Consider the following 10,709-nt stretch of genomic DNA (forward strand, 5'->3'; position numbering starts at 1 on the left):
AAAATCCCACGCTGCCCCCTGCCCCCCCACACCCATGCTCACTGCCAAGGATTTTGCTGCGCTTGCCTGTGCTTTTGCTGGTTTTGTAAACTGCTTTGAGGTTTTTTGTTCTACAATCAAGCAACACATACTTTTCATGAAATAGTGAAATGGAAACATGGCCACCTGCCCAACCTGAGGAGGTGTGTGCAGATCTCCAAAAACAGATTGGGTTTTCGTTGGAAGGGGACAACACCTGCTTCTGGTGCTCATGAGCAAGTGAGTGAGTGTCAGTTGCAATCAAAGTGTACTTCCTGCATTGCAGGGGGTGGGCTGGATGACCCTTGGGGATCTCTGAAGCCTACAATTCTCTAGAATCTGAGCCCAACTGACAGAGTGTTTAGCTTGGGTGTTGGTGCCAAATGAAGGCCTTTCTGTGGCAATAGCCTGGATTGGCATAGATTTTTTCCTTTGGGCCTTTCCCTGAACCCATAAATTTGGGACTTGCTTCCAGAAAAATGTGCAGGACAGACCTGCAGCCATTCCATCAAAAGACAAAACAAAAAAAGACTTCTATGCTGACTTGCCCTTTTCAGGATAGTTTCACCCAGGTTCCAAAATGTCACATTGATCTCAACAAAATTCATTTCAAGTTAGTGTGCATAGAGACATAGCCTTGTATTATTGTTAAGTTTGCTTCAGATGATTCTTTCTCTGCCCCTGCCTGCAGAGACAATGGAATGCATCCCTCCTGTCATAACCCTGTTTTTATCAAGGGACAGAGTTAAGAGCTTTCAGCAGCAGTAGCAACCTCCAAGGATGCTGTGTTTTGATAATCAGTTGGTGTTTGTTTCAGGCTGCTTTGGGCACCATTCAGTGCAATGACATAGCGTATGAGCACACTCAACTAAACTTGCCATTTGTGGGCACTCTCAGTTGGCATCTCTGTGGTTGGCATTGATGGGAAAACTGAACTGAGATGTCTGTAAGAAGCTGGTGAGGTGGGCAAGGGGGCTTGGCTTAGCTCAGGCAAGGGACTGTTGGGTGGCCTCCTTAAGTACAACTGATAGCCAGTTTGGATGAAGAGCAAAGAACTGAAGAGGTTGTGCCTCAACCTACCAGGCACTTTCTTGGCAGAAACAGTGATGTTGCAGAGGGGTGTGTGAAATGGGTACCTTAGGGGGTATGGAAATCAGCAGCTCTGCAACTTACATCCGTTGGAGGGGTCAGGCCTCTGAGCACCCCAAGTGCCTCACTTCACAAACAGGCAGACTTCAGAGCCAGCTCTAGGGTGCTGGTGTGGTAGGTTCTTTCATGGAGCTTTGACTGTGTTAGGCCATGGAAGGCTGGGATGCTAACGAAACTGCTCCATGGAGTAAATATTGTGGGAGCTTAGAAATCCAATCTAAAAATGCATATTTTTACTAGTAAGCAAGTGTGGGGATTAAAATCACAGAGCAGTATTGCTGTTAGGTGGACTCAGACCAATGCAATTGGTAGAGAAGGCTCTGTGTTATTTCATTTCACCTCCTCTCTTGGGAGGGAAGAAGAAAAGAAGTATTTTCTGTTCCTTCTCTCTCTCTCTCTTCAACCAGCCAATGGGAGAAGACTTGTATCTGCTTGCTCCAGCATCAGGCTCATGCCTGAGGCTGCTTTCACTGTAAATACAAGTATTTTACCTGCATTTATTTTTACTGCTGTTGTTGGGAAGGACAGGTGCTTGACTGTGAGTAAACTATATGTTTTAGCCATACTTTTCAGTCGGTAGCCTGTTTCTATAATAAACAGGGTAACAGAAGGGGGAGATCAGCCTAAAGGCTTTTGTTTTTACTGTTTAAGATGCTCAGCACTGTGCTTCTAAACACAAGCGATAAGCTGATGTTTTGTCTGTTGGCCAGGTTTGTGGAGGAATAAAATATAGTTAATATATTCCCTCACCTACATGGTAAAACCTAACCAACATCTACCATAATGTGAAATCAAGCCATTCCAGGAGGTGTGCCAGAAGCTGAGGAGTGAGGGAGCAAATCATTCGATTCTGCTCCCTTGCCTCAGCCATGACCCCTCTGGTGGTGGGCAGACTGGGGGGTAGACTTCCTAGAAGCCTTCTCTTCCACAGTAGCCAGGCCTGTATAGTCATTGCATTGCTGGTGGCGCCAGATCACAGCGTCTCTCTCAGAGCAGCGAGATACCAGGTCAGAGCTCAATCTGGCTTTATTGCTCTTCAATTGTTGGCAATTGTGTAGTGGATCCAGTCTTCAAAGATGCTGACCTTGGTGTACAGCCCCAGCCGGTTCTCTTCACTGCAGCTTTTCTTCCAGGACAGCAGTCCTTGGAGGGCTTCTTCACACACCAGGGGGCTGCCCACATCTCCCTAAGACACAGACAACAGCTTTGGGACTCTCCAGGGGACAGGATCAAATCATGGCAATTTCTCACTGTCGTTATTTGAACTCTCAGGCCCTGGAGCACTGCCTGCAGCAGGAGAGAGGGAGCTGTGTGAGGCTTTCCCCAGCCACAAGTACCTCCCAAGAGGTTGGCTCTTGCAGCTGGAGAATTTCCCTTCCCCTGTTGGGGTGGGTGTGTGCTTGCGCTTACAGCCCCTCTGGCCCTCTCAAGAATGTAGGAATGACATAAATGCTATTTAACTTTGATATGGGGAGGATTTGGCACATGCCTTTTCATTGTACTTTTCAAATATATTATGCTTTGTTGTTTAGTTCTGGTTAATGTTCGGCCAGTAGCTACTAGCCTGCCTATGGAGAATGCTTGTGCTTGTGAGTGATTTGGTTGGAGACAGCTCTAGTCTGAAGGGAAGCATTCATCTATGGTGTGTGTGGATGCACATAATTAGACCATGTTACTGAACTCAAAATCAGGGACAGGGGGCCACCAAAACCGAACCTCTCACCCATGGCTTGGAGTGGCTAGGAGCACACATGCCCATCTGCGAGGCCAGGCAAGGCATGCAGGCTCCTCTAGGCACCCATCTCATCAGCCCTGCAGGACCATCTCCCAGGTTGGCCAGTGGTGCTATTGGAACTGTGAGTGGAGCTCCAAGTGGCGCTTGGAGAGAAGAAAGATAGAGACAGTAGGTGAGAGTTGCAGGAAGAGAAGGAGGGAGAGAGGAAGAAGAGCAGTCGTGATGGTCATGGAGGAAATCACAGGCAGAGCATGAAAGGTGACAAAAAGCAAACTTTTGGAGTTTCTGGTCCATGGTCTCTCCCAGCTTCAGATGTACTGATACAGCTTCTGGCCAAGATCACAAGGGAGTCAAGGTATGCCTCTGCTTGTTTGCTCCCCCACCCCACCCCAATCACTGGACTTGCCAGTAAAAAGAGAAGAGCCTCACCTTGCAGGCATCTTGGCTGCTGTCCAGCTGTCCAGCACAAAGCATCCTGTCAGTGAACCGTCCTGGGTAGACATTGTTGCATGTGGCATCAGATGTGACTGGAAGGTAGGAGCACTGCAGAAGGTTGTCTGTTCCATCAGCTGTAAGCCCAAAATATGTTGATCCTGAGCAGCTGCTCAGGCCTCACCCCTCTCTCCTTGAGCTCTTTCTGCTTCAAGGGGGCACTGCCACCTGCCATGAATCTATCATAGTACAATGAATTGTTGGTGCCTCCCTCCCACCATTTGCCGTTCATCTACCCTTCCCTTTTTTGCATGGTGTCATTTATCCCATGCATCACTAAGGAACTTCATTGTCCCCTTGCGCGTCCCAACCATAATCCCCCCTGGCCACGAAGAGGGGCATCTTCCAGCGGCCTCCTGCTCCAGTCTGTCACAGTTGTTGCTGGTCCTGGTTAGTCTCTCAGCACCACCCTCTCTGTACTCACAGTTGCTGCTGATCCATTCTGAAGCCAGGCACTGGGTCCCAGCTATGGCACATTGGCTGGGCAAACTGATGGGCTGCACTAGCTCACCCAGGACAGCTGGTTGTGCAAGCTTGATGAGCATGATGTCATAGTCCAGTGTGTAGTTGTTGAACTGCTTATGAGGGACCAGCTTGGCAGCAGCAATGACCTGTTGCTTCTCCTTAGGAGGAGTCTCAGGGACTTGTAGGCCAAGCCAGACCTCCATGTGGTCTGGGCTGCTGGAAGAAGAGCAGGTGGGTCAATAGTGTTCTCACTAGAGTTTTTCTGCCTCAGCCTGGGTTGAGAGATTCCTTGCTCACCCTCAAGGATTCTTGTAGGCAGGCAGTCAAATGCACAAGTTGCCCTCCTATTTCAAATAAGAACAGAGCAGCCAACAGCAGAGAATGGACTTTATTCCCTGTGGGAGGGAGACTGTGTACAAAGGGTGTGAAGCAGGCTTATACCCACCTCCTGCTGCACTGAGCTGAGGACAACACCCATTCTTGGCTGATGAGGGCCCCACTGCAGACATGGTGCACTGACTGGAGGGAGACTTCCCATGGCACAGAATCTTGTTGGCACTTGGCACTACCAACCAACTTCTCAGCAGCTGCAACAGCTCAATATATAATTGGTAGAGGAAAAAATCAAGACTTTTTCACTGGTTAGGAACATGCTAAAATGCAATGTGGCCTCGTGAACTCAGGAAATGGCATCCAGCCTATCCCATGGCATCTGTCAGACAGACTACGGTAGCTAGATGAGGGCGCTGCATGCAATCTCTTCCTGCTAGTAAACAAAGGCTCAACTTTTTGCCACCATATCCTGCTTTCCACCTCCATCTCCCTGCATAGGAATCCTTTGAATTACTGGTCTCATATTGCAAGTAAGTGTGGCTGGCAACTGTTCCTGATTAATTTCTGCCAGAGTTCTACATACCATCACTCATACTGCTAAAATAAAAGCCACAGTTTTAAACCACAGGAAAGATCATAATGTATTATTGTAGACTATTGTAGACTATAGTAACTATAACAAGTAACTATATAGTACAATGCTGGTTTGCCCCATGTAATAGTGACATTTCCTCTTTGTACAATCAACCCAAATAATTGACTGCTTTTGATTATTCTGATATGAGCTGTTAAATTATTTTCTTACAACCATATATATGTACTGTATATTTGTATTATTATATATGAGAATAAAATCAGCATGAAAACATCATTAAAATGCCAATGAATACTAATTAGTTAACAGAGTTGAGATTCCTGCATTGCAGGGGATTGAACTAGATGACCCTAGGGGTCCCTTCCAAATCTTCATTGTACAAAAGCTTCTCTAAACATTAAAGTTTTCAAAAGATGTCTGAAGGGAGGGATGGCTCTTGGTGGCAGGGAGTTCCACAGGGCAGTGGCTGCCACACCAAAGGCTCAATCCCTAATGACGTCCAGCTAAACCTCAGGGTTCATTGGGGTGAGGAGTCCAGCAGAAGTGCCCCATCAACAGATCTTGGTGGTCACGTTGGAAAGTAAGTACTTTGGGGTCTCATGGTACTTTGGGACCAAGTTGCTTAGGGATATGTCAGTTTCACACACTGTTACAGAACAAATTCAGTGATGGACAGCACAGATTGACCAAATGCTGCTATGGTTAGTCTAACACCACTGAGATTTTTTAATAAAGTGGGGCTGGGTGAATAGTCTGAATGGTCAGTGTAGAGAATGGGTTTTTGGGTTGTATCCAACAAAGTAATACTCAGAGTAGTCCCACTGAAATCAGTGGACTTAAGTTAGGCATGCCCATTAATATCAGTGGGTTAAATCTGAGTATGACTGATAATGGAGATAGCCCTCCTGCATTTCTGTTTCCTGGCTTAACTGCCTGGTTCTCCTTCCCCTCCTCTGTTGCCAGGACACCTCTACTTGCACACTGAAATCTTAGCCCTCTTCTGGATTGATGGCAGTGGATTTGCATTCCAGCTTTTGTTCATCCTCACCCAACATTTCATGACTATTCTTGGGCAGATAAACTGTCCAGATTTTTTTGGGGGGGGGGGATTGTACCTGCAAGAGCCGCCAGCAGTAAACTGCAACCCAGCCACAGCATGTTCTCTTCTCTCAAACTGGCCTCACTGAGAATGCGGAGTCCTGTGTAAACCTGGAAGTCGTCTAATCTCACAGAGTGGAGAGAAGAGAAGAAAGAATGTTTGCACAGCTTTCACATTGACTCTTGTCCATGCAGTTAGGCTATTTTTAGTAACATTTCTGAAGGAGATAAGATTGCTGCTCCTTTGGGTTTGTAGGAGGTCTGGGCTGCAGGTTCCCCAAGTTTTCAGAGCGTTTTCTATTCAGACCCAGCATGGGGGCATTGAGCAGCTCTTTCAGCCTAACAAATCATCAGTAAAAACAATTACAGCCTAGAAAATACTACAGTGGTACCTGAGGCGCACTTTCGCTAATGGGGCCTCCCGCTGCTGCCGCCCGCTGGCACGCAATTTCAGTTCTCATCCTGGGGCAAAGTTCTCAACCCAAGGTACTACTTCCGGGTTAGCGGAGTTTGTAACCCTAAGTGTTTGTAACCCGAGGTACCAGTGTATAAACAAAGCGGCAACAAAAATACGCTAAACATTACAATTACAGCAAAAGTCATATGATATGATTAACAAAGCATTTATAATCTATAAAACAGTATTAGCAACTAAAAAAATAAGCCAAGCGCTGTTAATACACACACTCTCCATGCCCCCATGACTCATAATCTTTCACTCTGTTCAGTCCATTGCTTAGCCAGCCTAGCCAGATGCTGCAGCAGCTGGTATCCTTAGGTGGTGGGCCAGGGCGGAGACGGTGGGACATAGACCAACATCTACCTTTGGGTAGCTCTTCCAGGTGCTGTTGATGTGGAACATGTTCATGTCACCCTCAGAAGGTCAATTCCCACTCAAGGAAGTCCAAGATGAGCCTGTCCCTCCAGAGCAGCAATCCTGCTGACATGCGCTTGAACAACTTCTTCTAGAGGCAATATAGGTGTTCTATGAATTTGAGAGGGGAGCCCCCCCAACCCCAAGAAAATAATAAATGATAGGGTTTTGATTCATAGGGTCATTGTCCTTGCCCTTGCAATGCAGGAATCTCAACTAAAGCATTGATTTGGAATATGAAGGGAAAATACAAACGGCAGACGAACTATGGGCAAGCTTATGCAAAACAACCTGGCTATGCTAGGGCTACTAAGAAGCGATGCAGGGTCACTGAGGGCCATGGTAATGCAAGAGAACTGTCCTTCCTGTTAAGTTGTGGGTTGACATAGCAGACGACACAGCGATTTCTCCAAAGCAGCTCTTTATTTTGTAAGCTGGAACAGAACTGAACTGAGCAGCTCAGTCAGCCTGCTTATATAGAGCTACAGAACAATTGTAACTGTTGGAACGTTCTAAAGCTATCCAATCACGGAACGTCACTTTTCGATCCTTCATTTGCATACAAAACTATCCTATCACTAAACGTCACTTTCAATCCTTCATTTGCATAACTATCTACAGTATCCCCCTGCTGGCCCAGGGTGAGAACTTCAGTACATAACACTTCCCCCCTGCCCAGATGTACAAACAAAGACAGAAGATTTGGAAGGTTACTGGGGTAGCAGAGCATGATGTCATATGAAGAGTTGGGGACTGAGGAAAAAAGGAGAGAACCATTTTGGCAGGATGGCTGAAGAGAGGCTGGGAGAGATGCCTTGGACTCCACTGCTGCACTGCTGTGGGGAACAAACCCCTCTTGGATGACCACGTTGTTAGATCTGGACTCCTTCCATCCAAATTCAGGTGTAGATATGTCAATATATCATATTTCTTAAAGCTACAACAGCCTCCTCCATGCCTTCATTCTCAAGGGAACACAGACCCTGGGTAAGTGCCTGGGACTCCCCTGGACTCTTGCCAAACCTCAGCAGAGATTGTGGGTGGCGTCCAACCAACAGGTGTTATATAGATGTATTTATTTTGTGGAAAGATAACAAAGCAGTTCTGGTATGTTTCAGGGACTTTCCTCCCTCAGTTATTAAGCTGGCATTTGGGAATGCTACAGGCAAGGTTTTCCAGGCCCCCATATGCATCAGGCATTGTCAGGGGTTCAGGAGCAGAGGGACAGGGAAGGGAGGAATTAGAGACCGAGGGAGAGGAATCCGAGGGAGAAGTCAGCGATGATAGCCGTCCGAGGTCTCTAAGTCTCTCCAGCGAATCAGAGGATTCACAGAAAGGGGCTCCCGTGATCAGAGCAAGGGGGTTGCCAAGGGGAACACCCCAGGAGGGAGGGGCCAGAGAGGGCTCAGAGAGCAGCAGCTGGAAATCGGGACCAGCTTCCCCACCGGAGAGCAGTAGGGGGGAGGAGCCCCAGGCATCGGGAGCAGGCAGCTCTCCGTCAGCGGAAGGACAGGAGTCAGGGTTAGCCACGCCTGCATCAGAGAGCGAGGAAACGGTCAAAAGGAAGGTCAGGGGCAGCGCGCGCGCGCCAAGTTCAAATGTACAAGAGGGTGGCGCCATAAGCAGCCCGGAGAGGGAGCCGGGTCCCAAAGCCCGCCGAAGAGAGGGGGAGGAGTCCGAGGGGTCCGCATCCGAAGCGTCCAGGAAGGAAGGCACCCAGGGGGGTAGTAGGACCCAGAGGCGGAAGGAGAAACGCAGAAGGTGGAGTAAGGCTAGAGTGTTGAACTGGTGTACAGGGGGCGGAGACTCAGATGAGGCTTCGCTGGTCTAGGGTCTAGACGTAGAGATGCACGCTAGGGTTTGAAAATGGGAACTAAACTTCAATAAAGACTTTGTACAGTTCCGCTGGCTAGCGTTGGTCTTCTGTGAGCTGGGACCTGGAGGCAGTCTCTGACAGTAAGCCTCATCTCAAATTTTCACCGGTTTTCTTCGCCTCAAGCATCGCTACGGGAGCGAGGCAGGGAGGGCAGAAGACTGGTGCCTTGCGAGCTCACAAAAGTCAGGCGAGATGACTACAGAACAGAAAATAGCTTCCCTGCAAGAAGCGGTGACACAACTCAGCGCTGAAATAATCGCATCCAGGAAGAGAGAGGAAGAAGCGGCGGCTGCCTGCAGAGATCTTCAAGCCAGGTTAGAGGGGCTTGCGAAGCAGGGGCTACCGGGACCCAGATCCGAGGGGATTGGGTTGGGGAAAAGAGGAGCCAGCATTGTATCTCATTTTGATGGGAATTTGCAAGCAGTACCCCACAAGTATGCGGAGTTTTTGGAGGTTTTCTGCGAGAAGGAGGCGGACAAGCTACCTCCTCACAGACCCTATGATTGCAAGATTGACCTCCTGCCGGGGGCGACGCTGCCAACGGGGAAACTGTACTCCATGTCTGAGGATGAACTGCAGGAACTCAGGGAGTTCATAGATCACAATTTGCAGCGTGGGTTCATCCGGGAGTCGAAAGCGGTGGGAGGCAGTCCAGTATTCTTTGTGAAGAAGCGGGACACGCCCCAACGGAGGCTGGTGGTGGATTTCAGGATCTTAAACTCGAAAACCAAGCCCTCAGCTTTCCCCATGCCCAAGATAGACGACCTGCTCGCGACGGTGCGGAAAGGACGCGTTTTCACCAAGTTGGATCTACGTGGGGCGTACAACCTGATTCGCATGCGCGAGGGCGACGAGTGGAAGACGGCCATGTTCACGCCACTGGGCACCTACGAATACAGAGTTATGCCCTTCGGATTGCAAAATGGCTCTCACACTTTCCAAGCCTTTATGCATCATGTGCTGGCGGGGCTCCTTTACAAGAAGTGCGTATGCTTCCTGGACGACATCCTGATTTTTTCAGAATCGCGCGAGGCGCACGAGAGGGATGTCAGGGAAGTTCTGCAGAGACTGAAGGAGCACAGGCTGTACGCCAAGCTGGAGAAGTGCCAGTTCGACGTGACGGAGGTGGATTTCCTGGGCTACAAGCTGTCAGACAAGGGGCTCGCCATGGACAGCGCCAAGGTTAGCGCAGTTTTGGACTGGAAAAGCCCACGCAATCGGAAGGAAGTCCAGCGGTTTGTCGGCTTTGCCAACTTTTACCGCAAGTTCATCAAGGGATTTGCCATGCAGACAGCGGCCATCACCGACACGCTCAGCTCCAAGAAGAAGAAATTCATCTGGACGGAGCAAGCGGAGCAGTCCTTTCAGAGACTCAAGCGGCTCTTCGCGTCAGAGGAGCAGCTGCTGCATGTGAATCCCAGCAGACCCATGAGGGTGGAGACAGACGCCTCAGACAGAGCCGTGGGAGCTGTCCTGTTGCAACAAGACCAGCAGGGGGACTGGAGGCCGTGCGCCTTCTACTCGAGGAAGCTCAGCAAGTCGGAGCAGAATTATACCATCTGGGACAGGGAGTTGCTAGCCATCCATGCAGCGTTCAAGGCATGGCGGCACTTCCTTATCGGAGCCAGACACACAGTGCAGGTCCACACGGACCACAAGAATCTGGAGTACTGGCGCACGGCTAGGTTCCTCAACCAGCGACACATTAGATGGGCGGAGTTCTTCGCGGACTTCGACTTTAAGATAGAGTACATTCCGGGCGACAACAACGTGATGGCGGATGCTTTGTCCAGAAAGCCGCAATACCTGGAGGAGGCGGCACCGCCGGCGGCCAAGCACATTTTCGCACCGGAAGCGTGGGCATGCGCGTCGGCAACCGTGGACCTGGAGGCCGTCCGTCGAGCGCTGCGGGAAGACCCCTTCGCACAGGCCAGGATGGAGGAGGTGCACAGGGGCACAGCGAGGGCCGACGAGTTCCAGATACGCGATGGGTTGCTCCTCCACAAGGGAGCACTCTACGTGCCGGGAGACGACCTCCGCGCAAGGGTTCTGCAGCAGCTACACGACGCTCCCA

The 10,709-nt window shown here is 49.5% G+C and overlaps 1 protein-coding gene across 4 annotated transcripts; it reads right to left on the reverse strand.

Annotated features, from left to right (window-relative positions):
* Positions 1-2,175: 2,175 nt before the first annotated feature.
* LOC309370527 (trypsin-like) lies at positions 2,176-6,023 on the reverse strand. Of its 4 annotated transcripts, none has more exons than XM_081912352.1 (5): positions 5,903-6,023; positions 4,305-4,455; positions 3,819-4,072; positions 3,332-3,471; positions 2,176-2,454 (listed from the first exon to the last, which is right to left on the reverse strand). In XM_081912352.1, the coding sequence occupies exons 1-5, from the start codon at positions 5,943-5,945 to the stop codon at positions 2,194-2,196; spliced, it is 849 nt and encodes a 282-aa protein (XP_081768478.1). In that variant the 5' UTR covers positions 5,946-6,023; the 3' UTR covers positions 2,176-2,193. The 4 variants fall into 4 exon arrangements, with proteins under 4 accessions (XP_081768478.1, XP_081768479.1, XP_081768480.1 ...); XM_081912353.1 differs by having other exon boundaries at positions 2,176-2,353; positions 3,819-4,075; positions 5,903-6,021; XM_081912354.1 differs by having other exon boundaries at positions 2,176-2,353; positions 5,903-6,020.
* Between the last annotated feature and the right edge of the window lie 4,686 nt (positions 6,024-10,709).

This window comes from Podarcis melisellensis (assembly GCF_964234715.1).
Source record: "Podarcis melisellensis genome assembly, chromosome: 5".
NCBI classification, from domain to species: domain Eukaryota; kingdom Metazoa; phylum Chordata; class Lepidosauria; order Squamata; family Lacertidae; genus Podarcis; species Podarcis melisellensis.

What these genes read in the sequence shown, in the direction of transcription:
- LOC309370527 (XM_081912351.1), bottom strand. Translation starts at nt 5,945, where the DNA reads ATGCTGTGGCTGGGTTGCAGTTTACTGCTGGCGGCTCTTGCAG. An exon ending in TCAGCTCAGTGCAGCAGGAG is followed by an intron (nt 4,076 to 4,304) that starts GTGGGTATAAGC and finishes CTCTTCTTCCAG; the next exon opens with CAGCCCAGACCACATGGAGG. An exon ending in GCAGCCAAGATGCCTGCAAG is followed by an intron (nt 2,455 to 3,331) that starts GTGAGGCTCTTC and finishes CTCCTGCTGCAG; the next exon opens with GCAGTGCTCCAGGGCCTGAG.